This window comes from Dipodomys ordii, unplaced genomic scaffold (assembly GCF_000151885.1).
Source record: "Dipodomys ordii isolate 6190 unplaced genomic scaffold, Dord_2.0 Scaffold67, whole genome shotgun sequence".
Lineage (NCBI taxonomy): Eukaryota > Metazoa > Chordata > Mammalia > Rodentia > Heteromyidae > Dipodomys > Dipodomys ordii.
The window spans coordinates 59,082-76,325 of record NW_012267283.1 but is presented as its reverse complement, the minus strand read 5'-3'; the positions used below and the strand labels follow the sequence as shown (position 1 = coordinate 76,325).

The 17,244-nt window shown below is 40.6% G+C and overlaps 1 protein-coding gene across 1 annotated transcript; it reads right to left on the bottom strand.

Annotated features, from left to right (window-relative positions):
- Window positions 1-13,449: 13,449 nt before the first annotated feature.
- On the bottom strand, window positions 13,450-16,389 carry LOC105990733 (allergen Fel d 4-like). The gene is made up of 6 exons (XM_013023218.1): window positions 16,218-16,389; window positions 15,722-15,858; window positions 14,829-14,899; window positions 14,059-14,160; window positions 13,655-13,756; window positions 13,450-13,487 (listed from the first exon to the last, which is right to left on the bottom strand). The coding sequence occupies exons 1-6, from the start codon at window positions 16,308-16,310 to the stop codon at window positions 13,450-13,452; spliced, it is 543 nt and encodes a 180-aa protein (XP_012878672.1). The 5' UTR covers window positions 16,311-16,389.
- Between the last annotated feature and the right edge of the window lie 855 nt (window positions 16,390-17,244).

Below are 17,244 nucleotides of genomic sequence, written 5' to 3'. Positions count from 1 at the left end.
AAGGAAGGAAGGAAACAGGAAGAGAGGAAGGGAAGCTTTGACATTATGAAAATATAATAAGTTCCTTCTAAACATGATTTCCTTCACACTGTCCCTCTCTTCTTTTGAGGTTAGATCCTGTCTTGTCTGTGACTTAGGCAAATTCCTTCCTTTCTCTGGGCCTCAGACCAGTTATGATAAAAATGAGAAGACTGGTCCTGAGATGGGGCAGAGGGAACATCTTTTTTTCTTTCAGTAACTGGAGAACACTACTGACATCTGGCCTCCAGGATCCTGAGCCAATAAAGCACCTCTGAAGCAGAGGGGGTCCCCAACCGTGGAAGGATCTATGTCACCCAACACGTCGACAAACACCTGCATCGATAAGTGCTGCATGATCCCATGTGGACCTTGAAATATTTCCCCTTTTGACAACCAATAAATCCTTCTGATGTTTTCTTCAAAGGATGGCAGACAGGCAGCAGTGCTTCTGAGACCTGTTTTGGTTAATGAAAGTACATTTTGTTTCTAACCCTTTAATAGTTCCCTAAACAATTAATTACATGTGTATTGTGAGTAACACTGAAATATTACTGTCATTTGTTGACCTGTTCCTTGCCTGAAGGCTAGTTCTTGCTTTTAGCTGCTGCTGGCCACACTGAGCAATTTTTCTTATCAGAGATTTATCCAGAACACCTTTATTAGGACCCAGAGTGCCCAGGCCTGGTACAGAGAACCACAGGGACATTAAAAGCACAGTACTTTCAGCAGGAAAAAGATGAACATTCTGCTGTCCACAGCGGCAATGGCAGTGACCATAGCATTCCAGGAGAAAACATAAGGTCAACTGGCCTCATTCTGTGTCTGCTCCAAACAACCTGTCTTCGCTCCACTTGTTCTTGAAGTGATACACTTGCCACAAGAGCCATGAGAAGTCTAATAGGAAGCTTGCAACAGGTCAAATAAATGCATTGCCACTGGGCAAATGTTGTAGTATAGAATGCAAATAGAAAATCCCAACTAGGAAAATCTGTCAGCCCTCTGAGCACAGGAACAATGCCTGTTCACTGATACATGCTCAGGATTTGGGGTGTTTATTTTTATTTTTGATTAGGCATATGGCCAGCACTGAATAAATTTTAGTAGAATAAATAAAAGTGGGAGAGACTGAAAGGAGAAGGAAGATTAGGAAACAATCAGGTGCTAAGCAAAGGGCCTTCCAAGAAGAGGGAAGAGGAGATATGCAGAAGCTAGCAGCAAGCAGGCCTATAGAAAGTTCAAGGACCAAAAGGAAACCTGTGTTGCTGGAACATGGACAACAGAGGGACTGGAGAGGGGGCTTCGTTCATTTCCTAGGGCTGACCTCACAAAGCTCTGGTTGGTTGTAACAGCAGAGGTTTAAATTTCACAGCACTAGAAGTCTGAGATCTTTTTTTTTTTTTTTTTTTGGTTGGTCGTGGGGCTTGAACTCTCGCCTTGGGCTCTGTTCCTGCACACTTCAGCTCAAGGTGAGCACTCTACCGCTTGAGCCACAGCACCACTTCCAGTTTTCTAGTGGTTTTTATTGGAGATAAGAATCTCATGGACTTTCCTGCCCTGGCTGTCTTTGAACTGCGATCCTCATATCTCCTGAGTAGCTTGGATTACAAGTGTGAGCCACCGGCACCCAGCTAAGTCTGAGATCTTCTGAGATCTCCTTGGATTTTAGATGGACACCTTCTTCTGTGTGTTCACATGGCCTTCACACGGGGTGAACTTGATCCAGAAAAGTCTCCAAGATCCCTACAACTGTCAGTGTGTGGATGTGTTCAGCTCATCTGTGGGTGACAGAGGCAGAATCCATCACTACATTTCCCATCAATAGTTCAGAACATGGGTGAAGTTCATAGAAGGTAGCAAAGAGGAAGACTCATAGAATAGCAGATGCAGGAATGGGCAGGGTTGCCGCCTACTGGCCACTGTACTGTATCTGGGTATTAGGGGGGGAGGGGGCGTGGCGGGGAGGGGGAGGAGTTTGAACCCAGAATCTCCTACAACTAGACAAATACTCCAGCCCATTTGTTTGTTTGTTTGTTTGTTTTGCTAATCCATGAACTCAGGACCAAGGTACTGTCCCTGAGCTTCTTTTGTTCAGGCTAGTTCTCCTTCTCTTGGGCCACAGAGCCACTTCCAGCTTTTTCTGAGTTTGGAGATAACAGTCTTATAGACTATCCTGTTCCAGCTGGCTTTGACCTGTGATCCTCAGATCTCAGCCTCCTGAGGAGCTAGGATTATAGGCATGAGCGCCCAGTACCTGACTTGATTGTTTTTATTTATTTACTTATCTTTCATTTTTATTGCAAAGGTGATGGACAGAGGTGTTACAATTGCATAAGTCAGGTATTGAGTACATTTCTGTTTGAACAGTATCACCTCCTCACTCATTTTTCTACTAATTTTCCCCTCCTGACCCCTGTCACCCCAATTTGTGTAGTTCACTTTCAATGTAATGTCTAGTGAGTATCACTGATGAATTAGTTCATTCTTTGTCTGATCATTTCTGTGCTTCTTCCGTCTCCACATCAGATACACTTACATACAAGACAAAAGTTACAGAAATAAAAAACAGTGACAAAGAGGAAAAAGAAAGAAAGAAAGAAAAGAACCACAAATAGTAAAATTAAAAATCAAACATGGTTTCATTTCTTGGAATTCATTTCATTAAGCATCATATTATATGATATGTATTGAGCCCTTCTGATCCTCTCTTAAGATTATCTTCCTCTGGTCTCACTGTGTGAGTGTTTAGAATCCTGCTTAATTTGCCATGTCCAAGTGTATTTTTTTGGTTTTTCTATCCATTGGGTTTATTTATATACTATCTATTGGGTAGATTTATAGGCACATTCCAATGATTACAAAAGGGAAAACTATACAGCCTATGTCTCTTGGGCTCTGGCTTACTTCGTTTAATAAATTTTTTTCGGAGTCTTTTCATTTGCTTCCAAATGGGGTAATGTCATTTTTTCTGATGGAAGCATAGAATTTCATTAGATATATCACATTTTCTTGATCAATTTGCCTATGGAAGGAGATCGAGATTGATTTCATATCTTGGTTATGGTAAATAATACTACAAGGAACATGGCTGAGGTAGTGGCTTTCTGGTGGCCTGGTTTGTGGTCAGTTGTATATATGACCAGGAGGGGGATTGCTGAGTCATAGGGAAGCTGTTTGTGTGTCTTTGGAGGAATGTGCCTGCTGCTTTCCACAGTGGTTGAACAAGTTTACATTCCCACCAACAGTGTAGTAGTGTTCACTTTTGACTACATCCCTGCCAGCATCTGTTACTGTTAGTTTTCTTAATAATGGCAATTCTACCTGGAATGAAGTTTAATCCTAATGTTGTTTTGATTTGTACTTCTTTTATGGCCAGGAATGTTGACTGGCTTTTCATGTGTCTATTGGACATTCTTACGTATTCTGAGAAATCTCCTCATTAAGTCTTTAGCCAATTTATTAATTGGGTTGTTGTGTCTTTGAGGAATTGTTTTGGGGGCCTTAATTTTTTGCGTTCTAAGTATATTGTAGATATGAAGCCATAGTCTAATGGGTAGCTAGGATTTTTTCCTATTCTGGGGGCTTTCTATTTATCATGTTATTCTTTACCCATTTGGATCCCCTTTATATTTGTCTCTTGCCTTATTGTTCTTATTAGGAATTACAGTACTTTATTGGAGAAAAATGTAGAGTGGACATCCGTGTCTCATTTCTGATTTTAGAGGAAATGCTTTTAACTTTTTGCCATTAAGAATAATGTTGGCATATATTATATTGAGGAATGTTCCATGGATTCCTAGCTTTTGCACAGTGTTTATCAAAGGGGTGTTGAATCTAGCCAATTGCTTTGTCTGCATCTGTTGAGATGTTGATGTGGTTCTCGTATCTTTTTCTGTTCATGTTTTGAATTACATTAATTGACTTGTATATATTGAACCAGGTTTGCAACTCTGAGATAAATCCCATTTGACCATAGTATATAATTTTCTTTGTTAGTTGTTGAATTCAGTTGGCCAGAATTTTTTTTTTTTGGTGGTCATGGGGCTTGAACTCTGGGCCTGGGCGCTGTCCTTCAGCTCTTCAGTTCAAAGCCAGTGCTCTACCACTTGAGCTCCAGTGCTGCTTCCGGTTTTCTGAGTGGTTTATTGGAGATAAGAGTCTCATGGCCATTCCTGCCCAGGCTGGCTTTGACCCTCAATCCTCAGATCTCAGCCTTCTGAGTAGCTAGGATTATAGGCATGAGCCACCACACCTGGGAATTGACCAGAATTTTATTTTATTTATTTTTATTTTTTGTTGGTTGTGGGGCTTGAACTCTGGGCCTGGGCGCTGTCCCTCAACTCTTCAGCTCAACGCTAGTGCTCTACCACTTCAGCCACAGCACCACTTCCGACTTTTTCTGCTTATGTGGTGCTAAGGAATCAAACTCAGGGCCTTATACCTGCAAGGCAAGCACTCTACCACTGAGCCACCTTTCCAGCCCCTGACCAGAATTTTAATGAGAAGTTTTGTACTGATGTTCATCGAAGAGATGGATCTATAATTCTATTTCTTTGGTGAATCCTTAGCTGGTTTATGGATAAGGTTTTGCTAGTTTCACAGAATGAGTTTGGTAGTGATCTTTCCCTTTTTATTTCATTTAAGAGTTTGAGAAGTATTGGAGTGATTTCTCCTTTGAAGGCCTTATAGAATTTTGCTGTGAGTACCTTTTTTATTGCCATTTCTATCTCACTACTTGTTATGGGTCTATGTAGTTGGTTAAAAATCTTCTTGGTTTAGTTTGGGTATACCACTATTCACTAGGAATTCTTCCAATTTCTTCCAAGTTCTCTAATTTGTTAGCATAAAGGTTTGTAATGTATTCCCTTTTACTGTTCTGAATCTTGCTTATTTCTATCATGATGTCCAGTTTTCATCTCTAATTTTATTTAATTGGGTGTGTCCTCTTCTATTTTTGGTCAGGTTTAGTAAGGATCTGCAGTGATCAGGTACTTAGAAGTGGGGACGGTGCCATATGAGAAAGAAACAAAGACAATCTCAGGAATCAAAGCCAGGAGACCAGAGGGCACCCCATCTCACAGGACAAAGCCTCTAGTTCATTCATCTCCCAGGCAGTTTTTATTAACCATCATAATGTAGCAGGAAAAGCAGTCAACTTTGTACATAACTGGTGATGAGGAAATAAGTTTCTCCTGTGACACAAAGCCCATGTCATTTTCAAGAGAGTAACCCCAAGGTGAAGGTAAGCTCGTAAGCTAACCTTCTTGAGTAAACTAGCCATCTTCTGATCTTGGTTTGGGAGAAGGGTTGGGGATACGGCCAGGCCACTGTTCTCCTGGGCATGCCTCTCCACGCTCTGCCCAAGTGGCCCTTGTCACTTAGGCACCCCTGTTATAGCAGCTTTGCATGTAGCCAAGTGCCTTCAGTCTTCTTAGGGAGAGCAGTGGTCCCTGACAGAAAAGAGGACTATAAACTTTTTCTCTAAATCTCTAGATAGTAGACCTGTTAGATTCTGTTGGTCATAAGGCAACATGGAGGATATTGTTGGATCTACCAGGACAAAATCATAGGCTTGGATAGAAGCACAGTTAACAGGAAAATGATCCATGAGGCATATTAAGGAGCTCTAGCAACCCCTATCTCCTATGTATGTATGTGGATTTTGCTTCCCCATGTATTGGAGATGACAGGCATGTTCCACTGAGCCTAGCCATTGTATTCCTCCCAAAGCTGAGATAGCAGATGTTTTACCATCAAATCCAGCCATTGGTTGAGTCTCACAAACTCTCAACCCAGTCTGGCCTTGAGTTGTGATTCCCTGACCTCTGATTCCCAAATACCTAGGGCAATGGGCTTGAGCTAGCTTGGATAGATGTGCACCAGGTAACTTAATATAATTGAAATTTAAATTTTAAATTAAATCACAGACATCATGGTTAAATCTTTTGTATTCCTGTAAATATTCTTGAATCTTTTTTCTGAGATATTAATTAAACTACTTGGTAACAATGTTCCTTTGGGGTCTTCATTTAAATATTCATTAGATGGATACTAACAGTCATAAAAATATGAGTTTAGAAATAATTAATTAATTAGTTAATTAATTAATTTAGTGCTCATCCTGGGGCTTGAATTCAGGGCCTGGGCATTGGCCCTGAGCATTTTTTGCTCAAGGCTAGCACTCTACTCCTTGAGCTACAGCTCCAATTCTGGTTTTTGTTTTACTTAATTGGAGGTACGAGTCTCATGGACTTTTCTGCCTGGGCTAGCTTCAAAGGGCGATTCTCATATCTCAACCTGCAGAATAGCTAAGTTATATGCATGAGCCAACAGTGCCCAACAATTTCTTTATTTTCTTTTGGGCCAGACCTAGGGCTTAAATTCTGGGGCTGGGTGCTGTCCTTGAACTTCTTTATTTGCTGAAGGCTTGAGCTCTACTACTTGAGCCACAGTACCACTTCTGGCATCCTGAGGTAGACGCAGGTGTGAGCCACCAGTGCCCAAGGACAATTCTTTTTTTTTTTAAGATAATTGTTCTCTAGAATGACTTGAGAATCATGAAATCTTCCAAATCCTTTCTTCAAATAGATATTTTATTTTATTTTTTAGTTTAAATGTTATTGTAAAGGTGATATACAGAGGGATAAGAGTTACACAAGTCATGTAATGAGTACATTTGTTTTTGAATAGTGTCATCCTCTCCCTCATTTTCTCCGAGTTTTACCCTCCTGACGCAACCCTCACTCAAATATATAATTCATTCTCATCCTATAGTCTCAAGTGAGTATCACTGTGGAATTGGTTCACTTTTGTCCCACCATTTGTGTCAAATGGATATTTTTAAATATTCTTATTATTTAGGCTTTGTAGATCTTATTATAATTGTGTTTTAAGTTCTCCTTTTTCTTACAAGAAGGAAAAAAAGAAAGAAATGCTACTTTCTAGAAAATAACCTGAATTAAAAGAATAACAGCTTGTGGAAAAAATAACTTGTATTGTCAAAGCTCAGAATTCACAAACTGTATAGACCATGGTAATGACAATTTGCCTTGTGAAAGTTAAAATGTGTTTGTGACTCTAAGTATCACTATTCCACAATACTGTGAAATATGTGAAATGTATGTAATCACCTAATCTCAATTAAAGAAAAAAAAGTGTGAGAAGGGATGGGTTAAGAGAGATGGGTGACAAAGTTGTCATCTACTGTTTTGTAGAATGGGAACTTCTTTGTACAACAACTTAAAAATAAGAAGAAGAAAAAACAAACACAGGCCCTTGAGGAAGAGTGCTTGTTTGACTGCTGCCTCTGCAACTACCATATAAATATACTTAACACCCCCCCACCCCCAAAAAAAGAATAACAGCCGGGTGCCGGTGGCTCATGCCTGTAATCCTAGTTACTCAGGAGGCTGAGATCTGAGGATCTGGGTTCAAAGCCAGCCTGGGCAGGAAAGTTCGTGAGACTCTTATCTCCAATAACCACTACAAAACTGGAAGTGCTCGCCTCGAGCTGAAGAGCTGAGGGACAGCACCCAAGCCCAGAGTTCAAGCCCCAAGACCAACAACAACAAAAAGACTAACAAGGCCAGCATGATGGCATATACCTATAATCCTAGCACTTGGCAGGCTGAGGCATGAAAATCAAGAGTTTGAGGCCAGTGTGGCTTGCAAACCTGTTTGGGCTAAGATCAAGATTCTGTCTCAAAAAATGAAATACTGAGGGAGAGAAGATTGAGAGATTGAGAAGAAGAAGAGCGGGAGAATGGGAAGTAGGGAAGGAGAGGAGGAATGTAAAGCATAAGTTATGTTGGAGACTGGCAAAATTCTGTGAAGAGCCATGTATGAAGAATCCTAAAGAACCCTGTGCCAAACAGAATAATAGTGCCGCCTGATCCTGGACTGAATCTCATCTATGAGCCAACAGAAACCTCTTCTCTTTAGGACTCAACTTCACTCATAAAGTATTATATGGGAAGCTAACAGTCACCTCATGTCCATCAACAGAAACTGCTCCTCACATTATGTCTTCTTTTCCTAGTTCTTCTATCTGTACATTTTTCCTCTAGAAAATTAACAGCAATATCCTGGCTCAAGTGGTTGACTGTTGTAATCCTAGCCTCTCAGGAGGCTGAGATCTGAGGATTGAGGCTTGAAGCCAGTCTGGGCAAGAAATTTCATGAAACTTGTATTTCCAATTAACTACCAAAAAGCTGGAAATAGAGCTTTGGCTCAAATGGTAGAACACTAGCCTTGAGAAAAAGCTCAAAACAGTGTTCCAGCTCTGAGTTCATGTCCCAGGACTAGCATACACATAAAAACATAACAGTAATAAAAATAACTGATAGATTGATTTCCCCATGTCATTTGCTTTACCTAGTTCTTAGGGGTTAACCATGAAGAGCTAGTAGATACCCTTCCACTTTAACAATTGAATGCCTTTCTACTGGAAGTGAGGACCACAGACCAGAAGTGCCGGCATCACTTAGGAGTTGTTAGAAAGCAGAACTACTGAATATAAGCCTATGGTTTGTGAAAATCCTCAGAGATTTGCATTCACATTATAAGCAGCACTTCATGAATGGACATATATCTACCCTGAACAATATATTGCACCGTTCTTTATGTCACATAAAATATTTATGTGGCATAACATGACTATGCATATGACACCAAGTTGTTCTGAAAGTTAATGATGCTAGGAGAGACCTAATACATTCTGTGTGTGTGTGTGTGTGTGTTAAGATATTAACCTAGGGCCTTGTATATACTAAGAAAATGCCTACTACTGACGGCATACCACCAAACCCCTTAGTATATTCCTTTTTCTGTTTTCTTTTTTTCTTAATGTTTTTATTGTTATAAAGATCATACAGGCCAATTTAGGAATTACCTGAATTCCTAGGCTTAAATGAGTGTAGATGAGATTTGGGGAAAGTGATTAACTGTAAATGGAGAACTTGAGGCAAACACACCAGAAATCTACTAAGTGAAAATTGCCAAAGCAAATTTAGACCTAGCCTATAGCAAAATCTATGACTCTTGAATCCTCAGATTACTCTTTCTATACCTGTTCATGCAGGAAGTGAGTAGTAGTCAGGTTCATAATGAAGAAAGAAGAATCTTCTAGAGCCAGGGGCCAGACTACAGTGGACAGAAAACCCTGCTTCCCCCATGGTCTTTAAAAATAAACTTAAATTGTCATGATAAAGGTGATGTACAGAGGCGTTACAGTTATATAAGTCAGGCAAAGAATACATTTCTTTTTGGTGTATGTCACCTCATCCCTCACTCTCTTCCAGTTCCCCCATGGTCTTTGTTAACTTGCCTCTTACAAGTCAGCTATGACTATGCAGATGACACCATTGCCCCAGGGCATAGTGCATAGAGAGAACTGGATTCCTGAAGACTGCAAGAAGTTATGCCATCTTCTTTAAGTCCTACTGACTTGCAGTTAGGGCTCTGTCTCTCTTTCTGTATCTCTGTTTCTATTTCTTTCTCTGTCCTTGTTTTTAAAGTCCAATGTCTCACTACAATGTGTGTAGAAGTGTTTCTTCTTATAACCTGTTTACTAGGAGTTCTGTATGCTGTTTACTAGGAGTTCTGTCAGGTGGGTGAGATTTTCTCTTTTATGATTGGAGAAGTTTGTTGTGATTATTTTATTGAATAAGTTTTCAATGCCTTTAATTTTGTATTCTTCCCCCTCATCAATCCTGACTATGAGTAAATTGGATCTTTTGGATAAGTCTGCAGTTCTTGATTTCCCTTTGGCATGTTCTGCGTGCTTTGTCCATACCTTTGATTTTTTTGTTCTAATTTCTTTGGCTTATCCTTAACTCCAGATATCATTTTCCATTTCACTTATTACCTTGTCTAGGCATTCAACTGTGGGTTGCAATACGGAAATAGAAACTTCCATGCTTCCAAATTCTTTGATGGCGTCAGTTCTCATGGTGTTAACTTTGTCTTTTAATGAGGTGTTTATTTTGTTTTGTTTTATTTTATTTTTGGGGGTCTGGTCATGGGGCCTGAACTCTGGGCCTGGGCGCTGTCCCTCAGCTCTTCAGCTCAAGGCTAGTGCTCTACCACTTGAGCCACAACGCCACTTCTGCCTTTTTCTGTTTTTTTTTTGTGGTGCTGAGGAATCGAACCCAGGGCCTCATGCATTCAGGGCAAGCACTCTACCACTGAGCCACCTTCCCAGCCCTGCCTCCATATCTTTTGGGTGACTTGTATGTTATTGTTTCCTCCTTGCATTCCTTTATTTGCATTTGGATATCCCCTTTAATTTTATCAGCCAATTCTCTCATCATTTCTTTGGTGGTTCTTTTGGCCTCCATCTCGTCTTCACTATCATTGGGGTCCTTCCCTGCATTGTAGTTGGGCTCTTGGATTTGGTTTGTTGTCTTGATTGTTCATGGATTTGGTAATCTTTTGTTGTGATTTACACATTTGGGTTCAGGGATTGTTGAGGTCATTCAGGTTGTGGTGAAGTGTGGTGGTGGTGTGTGATTCGCTGAATGGATCTTTGTCAGAGTTTGGATTTGACAATGTTCAGCTCTGGGTGGTACAGATAGTGTAATGTGACTTGGTCAGTTTTGGGGATTCCATAGTCTGCCAGGGGGTCTTGTGTTCTGTCCTAAGTTTAGGCCCCCTGGCGTGTTCCTCTTATGTTATATATAGCAGTCTAGTGTCTTGGCACAGTTCTGTGTCTGGGGTAGGCAGATTCCCACTAGTTGTAGTGGGGGACTCATCCTGGTCCAAGTACTGGACTTGTGTCTATTTCCAGAAGGGCCAGGAGCAGTGTTCCAGCACTCAGACTTCATTTGAGCCCTGGATGGGAGGGCTAAGGGTTCTAATATTGCTTTAATGGGAGTTTGTCCCTGCCTGTGTTCTGGATTGGGACAGGCACGTGCCTCAGAAGGATATGCTCCCACAGAGTGGTGCAAGAGATTGTCCTCACTTGTATCCGAGGCTGGCACCTTCTAAGTCCTGTGCTGGCACTTACTTTTCATCGACTGGGGGGCTGCAACTCCAGATTGTGGGCTCTTTGCCCAGGATTGGCTGGCTCATGCATGCTGGGTGACAAGCACTTGTCCCAGGCTAACTCACACTGGTGAACTATCCCAAGCTTGGCCATTGGGCTGTCAAGTTCTCCACAGACTGATGAGCACTGATCCTGCTTGGGTGAGGGAGGGGGGTTATGCATATGGGGTGGGTGTGAGCTTCTGAAGGGTCAGGCTTGCACCCGGTGTGGAGAAATTTAGATCACATTCTTGATTCAGTAAGATTTAACTGCCTGTACTTGATTTAGACTTTTTAATTGGAGGAGCAGCAAAATATACAAACTTCAAATTCCTAGATAATCTTCTGAATTATCTCTTTTTTGTGTGTGGCTTGAACTCTAGGGGCTTGTACTCTAGGCCCGGGCATTGTCCCTGAGCTCTTCAGCTCAAGACAAGTGCTCCACCACTTGAGCCACAGCACTACTTCTGGTTTTCTGTTGGTTTATTGGAGATAAGAGTTTCACAGACTTTCCTGCCTAGGCTGGCTTTGAACCATGATCCTCTGATCTCAGACTCTTGAATAGCTACGATTACAAGCATGAGCTACCAGTGCCCAGCTGAATTATCTTTTATACCTATAATTACTGAGCCTTTCTTTCTTTCATTCTTGCTTTCTTAGCATGAATATGTCATATACTTTGTCATGCTGGCATCAACCTCAATTGTATCTGTCTGTCAGTGCCCAATTGAGAAAAAGATTCAAGAAAGCTGGGCACTTATGGCTCACATGTGTAATCAGGAGGCTGAAAGCAGAGGATCACGGTTCGAAGAAAGCCCAGGCAGGAAAACCCATGAGACCCTTACCCCAATTAGCCAAAGGAATACCAGATGTGGAGCTGTGGCTCAATGTGGCAGAGCACTACTCTTGAGTATAAAAGCAAAGGGACAGTGCCCAGGCTCTGAGTTCAAGCCCCACAACTGACTCACACATGCCAAAAAAAGATTCAAGGGTAGAGATGTTAGGAACAAGTCTTACATACGTTCTGTCTTATTGGGTCACAAAAAGCAGACAAATATGAGGACAAGTGGAACTTTTGGAAACAGGAGAGCAGAGGATTACTGGAGGAGATTCTTGAAACTTGATGTAGATTCTAAGACACTGGAGGAGGATTATGGATAACGAGGCCTGGTGTTTCCCCTCATTCATTCATTCTCAGCTCCACATTGTCCCAGACACAAAGACAAATCACGTGACTGTTAATATTTATTGAACATGAAGAGGGAGAACTTATTCAAGTAGAGTTGTCCTGGACATGGCAAAGAGAAATTTGGAGAAAACCTTGATTCTTGATGGATTAAGTCATTCTAGGTGATTAGGGAAGATCTTGAAGATGCAGAGATGAAATCGTTGTGTGTGTTGGAACTCAGGTCATATAACATCCCTGGAGATGAGAAGGGGGCGAACCTGGAACCAAAGTAATGAAGTTTTTACTCAGCACTAAACAAGCAGAATGTGGAAACTTACTAAGCATTCCATTAATTGAATTGAAGAAAACAGAAATTCTATTACAGTGGCAAATGGTGAAGAAATAGAATTCCCTGGCCCTCTAACTTGTATTATTTACCAGGATAGGGGAACACAGGGTACCAAGTAAATGAATTATTTCTATTGCTCATGTGGTCTTAAGCTTCCCCCAACTGATTCTATAAAAAATTGAAAGTAATGAAGGATCAGAGGCTTGTTTCTGCCATCTTCAGCATAAGAAGTTTCGAGGACCTTTCATATATTAATGACTAATGGCAAAATCCATTATTAATTTTATTAAAAACTTACTTCATAGAAGTTGCTAAAACTTTCACATACATTATATGAATAAAGTCTCACAGTAAGTCTGCAGTAGAGCTGGATGAAGTAACTCAGAATCTGTTCTCCATATTGGAGGACAATCGGGTGGGGGCAGACCTTCCCTGATGAGAAGTCGAGGGCATGCAGAGCTCCAAGGAAGACAGGGTGATCATAGTGGGATCAGGAGATGCCTCTACGTCTTGTAGATTGACCACAAACACTGATGTGAACGCACTAGCGTTTCATATTCACTCCTATTCCTTTTCCTTATAGATTTTAAATCTTAGTGATTCTTAGCAAATTATCAATCACTGGCCTCTTTTCATCTATGTTATATCCACACAGCAAAACTGTAAGGGAAATAGCACTTTTCTTCTCATTTTGTACGTTCTGAAGTCATTTGGTCTCAAACTCCTGGCAAGACAGGGTCCTGAATCCAGGATACCCAAATCCAAATTAAACTCTCCACATAAGCCTCCTTAGCAAATTATTTTCATTGGAATCTTTGGCAACAACCCTATATGCTTGTGGAAGGCCCTGGTCCCAATCTACCTTCAGCCTAGGAATCACCAACCTGGAGGCTTAGGCTACTTTGTCACTTCGGACTTGCAGACAACGATCTGTTGAGGTAGAAAGAACACATTTAGATACCCACTCTTTTGTATTTCTTTGAGAGAAACCAGATGACCCTCCAGCTTGCAACAAAGGAGACAGATCACCTTCCCTAGAATTTTCCCTTTTTGTGACATAAAATTCACAAAGAAAAAAGCGAGGTAGATAGGCTTACCAACTTCCGTCATGTCCAGTATGTTTTCTTCAACAATTCCATGTTTTTCACAAAATGCCATAAACTTTTTCTTAATTTCTATTCCCACATCTGGTTGTCGACCTGGAAACAGAGGTACAGTAACCAGCATGTCTTGCATATTGGTCATGGAGATGGGTAAAGAAGCAAGGATCTACGAGAGTGGCAACAGCAGGGTACTCAGGCAGAATTTTACATCATTAGAGTATCTTTCTAACATGCTAAGAGAGTTTAGAATCTTCCCATCACAGAGGACCAAAGGTAAGCATCTGCCTTCAGTGGGGGAGAAATTACTGGAGATCATTGGGAAGACAATTTAATATCTAGGATTCCTTTATTTCCCCACTTTTCCATCCCAGATAAGTATCATCATGCAAATACTTTACCATAGAGTTCAGCTAATTGGAAATTTTTCTCATTCTTGAGAAGAATTATAACATATTCATCATATTCCACATCAGCTATACTATATACATTGTGCCCATCATCTGTGGAGAAATCAGAATAGAGCTCAGAATTTCTTAATTACACGAAAATAATGGAAACTATTTACCTGTTCTCTGCCCAGCCACACAACAAAGCAAATTCATATTCTGAAAGAAATATGATGAAAACATCTAATGCCTTCTGTTTGTATTTCCTTGGGCTTCATAAAACATTTCTACCTAAAGTGATCACTGGTGAGCAGAGTATTTGTCCCCAGCAGCAACTTCCCCTCCATCACCCTTTTTGAGATCTATCCATGTCCCTCAGTATTTTGTAGGTGGCATGGTCTCTCTGGGGACAATGGCATTCCATACACGAGGCTACAGCCTGCGTAGCATGCTATGAAATTGGCCATCGGGAGTGATCGAACAGATTTCAACAAATGAGAAATTATCCTGCCCAACTTACCTCAACTTTTTTTTTTCCTGCCAACTAATTTTTGTCAAGGGCAGTACTTTTGACCACGTTGCCCTCTTTACCTGATGGGGTTACGTGTTAGGTATTGACTTTTGCTCACATGTTCCCTGAATTCAGAATGTGGCAAATAGAATGGGCTCCTCATATTAGGAAAATAAGTAATAATAATTGGTCAAGGTCCTAAAAAATACTGTACTTTAATAAATCCCATACTCTTAGATATACAATTTAGAAAGACTTTTTGTATACTTACACTGAACAGTATATACACCATCCTCTTTTTTATCACAAGTTACGAAGAATTCAGTACACTGTCCATTTACACTGTAAAACAGAATGAGTTAATACCTTGGATACATGATTGAAGCTGCCTTCCCAGCCTCTATTCTTACCATAATTTGAGTTTCTGATTCCACTTCTATTTTACATATACCAAACAGGTTTTATTTATACTACTTCTTCTGTCTGTCTGTCTGTGTGTCTGTGTGTCTGTCTGTTTCTCTTTCTCTTCCTCACTTATGCCAGTCCTTGGTCTTGAACTCAAGGCCTGGGCACTGTCCTTAAGCATTTGTACTCAAAGCTAACTACTGCTTGAACCTCAGTTTCAATTTGATATTTTAAGAATGACTAAAACAACCTTTTCCTATTCCTATGACCCACTGCTACTATACCACTGCCACTTGTTTAGCTCATTAGCTGAGTGTTCACCATATGCTGGCCTCTCAAATTATACTTTATGAATGTCACCTTACTTGGTACTCCCACAAACTCATAAGGCAGAAAATTAATATGGAAAGGGATGCATCTCCTTGATCAACAACTAGTAAGACATGCTATATTGTCACACGAATATTGTTCAACTGTTTATATCTCTTCCTTCTCCCATTCCTAATAAATTTGTTCTTATAACCAACCCTTTATTCTTGCAAAGTCCCAGACCCATCAAGTCCTGGTTCAGTATCACATGACTTGGATACAGGTTCAGCATGTACCAGCACACCACCACCTGTGTCCATGTGTATTCAAGTATTTGTATGTACATGTGTGTGCCTCTACTTATTTCCATGTATACTTGTGTGTGTAGAGGTCTAAGACAAAATCCAGGTTTCTGTTTTCCCTTTCCCAAACAAAAAAGGCCATACTTACATGGTATGGAATTTAAAGAACAGCGAAGAGTTCTTCAAGAGATCAATATGTTCCACAAAAACTCTCATGCTACCATTTTCTTCTATCTTTTCCTTTTGGTCAGAGCCTAGGAGAATGGTAAACCACTTCCCCGTAATCTGCAATTAAATAAGTAAGCTGATTGAGAAAAGAGAAGCATTAGCATATGGACACTTTTCTCCTTGACTCTCATCAGTGGACCAGAACTTACAGTGTGATTTGCAGTTGGAATTAGGTCTTGGGTCCATTGGCACAGCACCTACACCCCTTTCTGCTGTCCCTCCAGCAAGAATGGCTGCCCCAAGCATTGTCACATTTCAGTATGGTCCAACTGCTCTTAGTTGAAGGTCTGAAACCACTCCTTTTGTCAAATGTTAAAGAATTTCTAAGCCCTCAAAGGATTTACCTGGCTTCAGATTTCCCCAAGACTTTCCCTTCCCCCAGCAAAATCAGAAGTTGAGGTACTCCATGACTCTACCTTTGATGGATCAAAGTTCTTCGCAACTTCCATTTCTCCTTCATTGTTGGCACAGACTAAGGACAGTCCCAGATATAGGAGCAGCAGCTTCATCTTTGTAGTGGATTAAACTGTGTCCTCTACAAGCACCAGTCTTTCCCTGAAAGTGCTTCTACTTCAAAGCTCCCTGGTCTTTATATATATCTTGAGTCCAGTTTTAAAGTACAAGTTTCCACTTTCCCTCCTCCCCTTCCATAAAATAATTATTCATTCACTAGCATGAAGCCAAGGATTGCTGCTGCCATTTGAAGCTTGGCAATTCATCTCTTTTAGATTTATTTAGTTAGTTAGCTCACAGCTATCAAAACACCTTCTCAGGTTGGGAAATGGGACTCAAGTAGTGGAATGCACAAAGCCCTGAGTTCAAACTCCACTAACGCCAATAACCAAAAACAATACAAAAACAAAACTAAGAAGACACATTCCTAAGAAAAATAGTGAGTACACTAAAGAGTGACCACTTGGAAACATTTAGCATTGGCCCTGGCTTGGAGTTAGAAAGCCAAGGTAATAGGACTAAAGATTAACTGGGAAATGAAATGTGTGGATAATCTGGTTTATGAATGACGTGGGGATGGTAATAATTAAATGACTCAATTTTTAGAAATCTCAGGAACAAAGAATCTATTTCTATCAAAGAAGTGACTTGGCAACTAACACAAAGCATTAAAATAGGGCTGGAATATAATGTCTCTAAAATAGGTGTCTTCTATTTCATACTTTGTGTGTGAGTGTGTATGGAGTGTTTGTGGAAGGGGGTGCTTGTACATATGTTTGTGCCAGTCCTGGGGTTTAGGTCTGGACCTGGGAGCTATGCCTAAGTTTTATTTTGCTTAAAGCTGGCATTCTATTACTTAAGCTACAGCTTCACTTCTGGCTTTTTGGTGTTTATTTGGAGATAAGAGTTTCGCAGCTTTTATTGTCCAGGATGGCTTTTACTCATGGTTCTCAGATCTCAGCCTCCTGAACTGGTAGGATTACAGGTATG

What these genes read in the sequence shown, in the direction of transcription:
- LOC105990733 (XM_013023218.1), bottom strand. Translation starts at nt 16,310, where the DNA reads ATGAAGCTGCTGCTCCTATATCTGGGACTGTCCTTAGTCTGTGCCAAC. An exon ending in AGAACTTTGATCCATCAAAG is followed by an intron (nt 15,859 to 16,217) that starts GTAGAGTCATGG and finishes ATTTAATTGCAG; the next exon opens with ATTACGGGGAAGTGGTTTAC. An exon ending in CCAATTAGCTGAACTCTATG is followed by an intron (nt 13,757 to 14,058) that starts GTAAAGTATTTG and finishes CTCTGTTTCCAG; the next exon opens with GTCGACAACCAGATGTGGGA.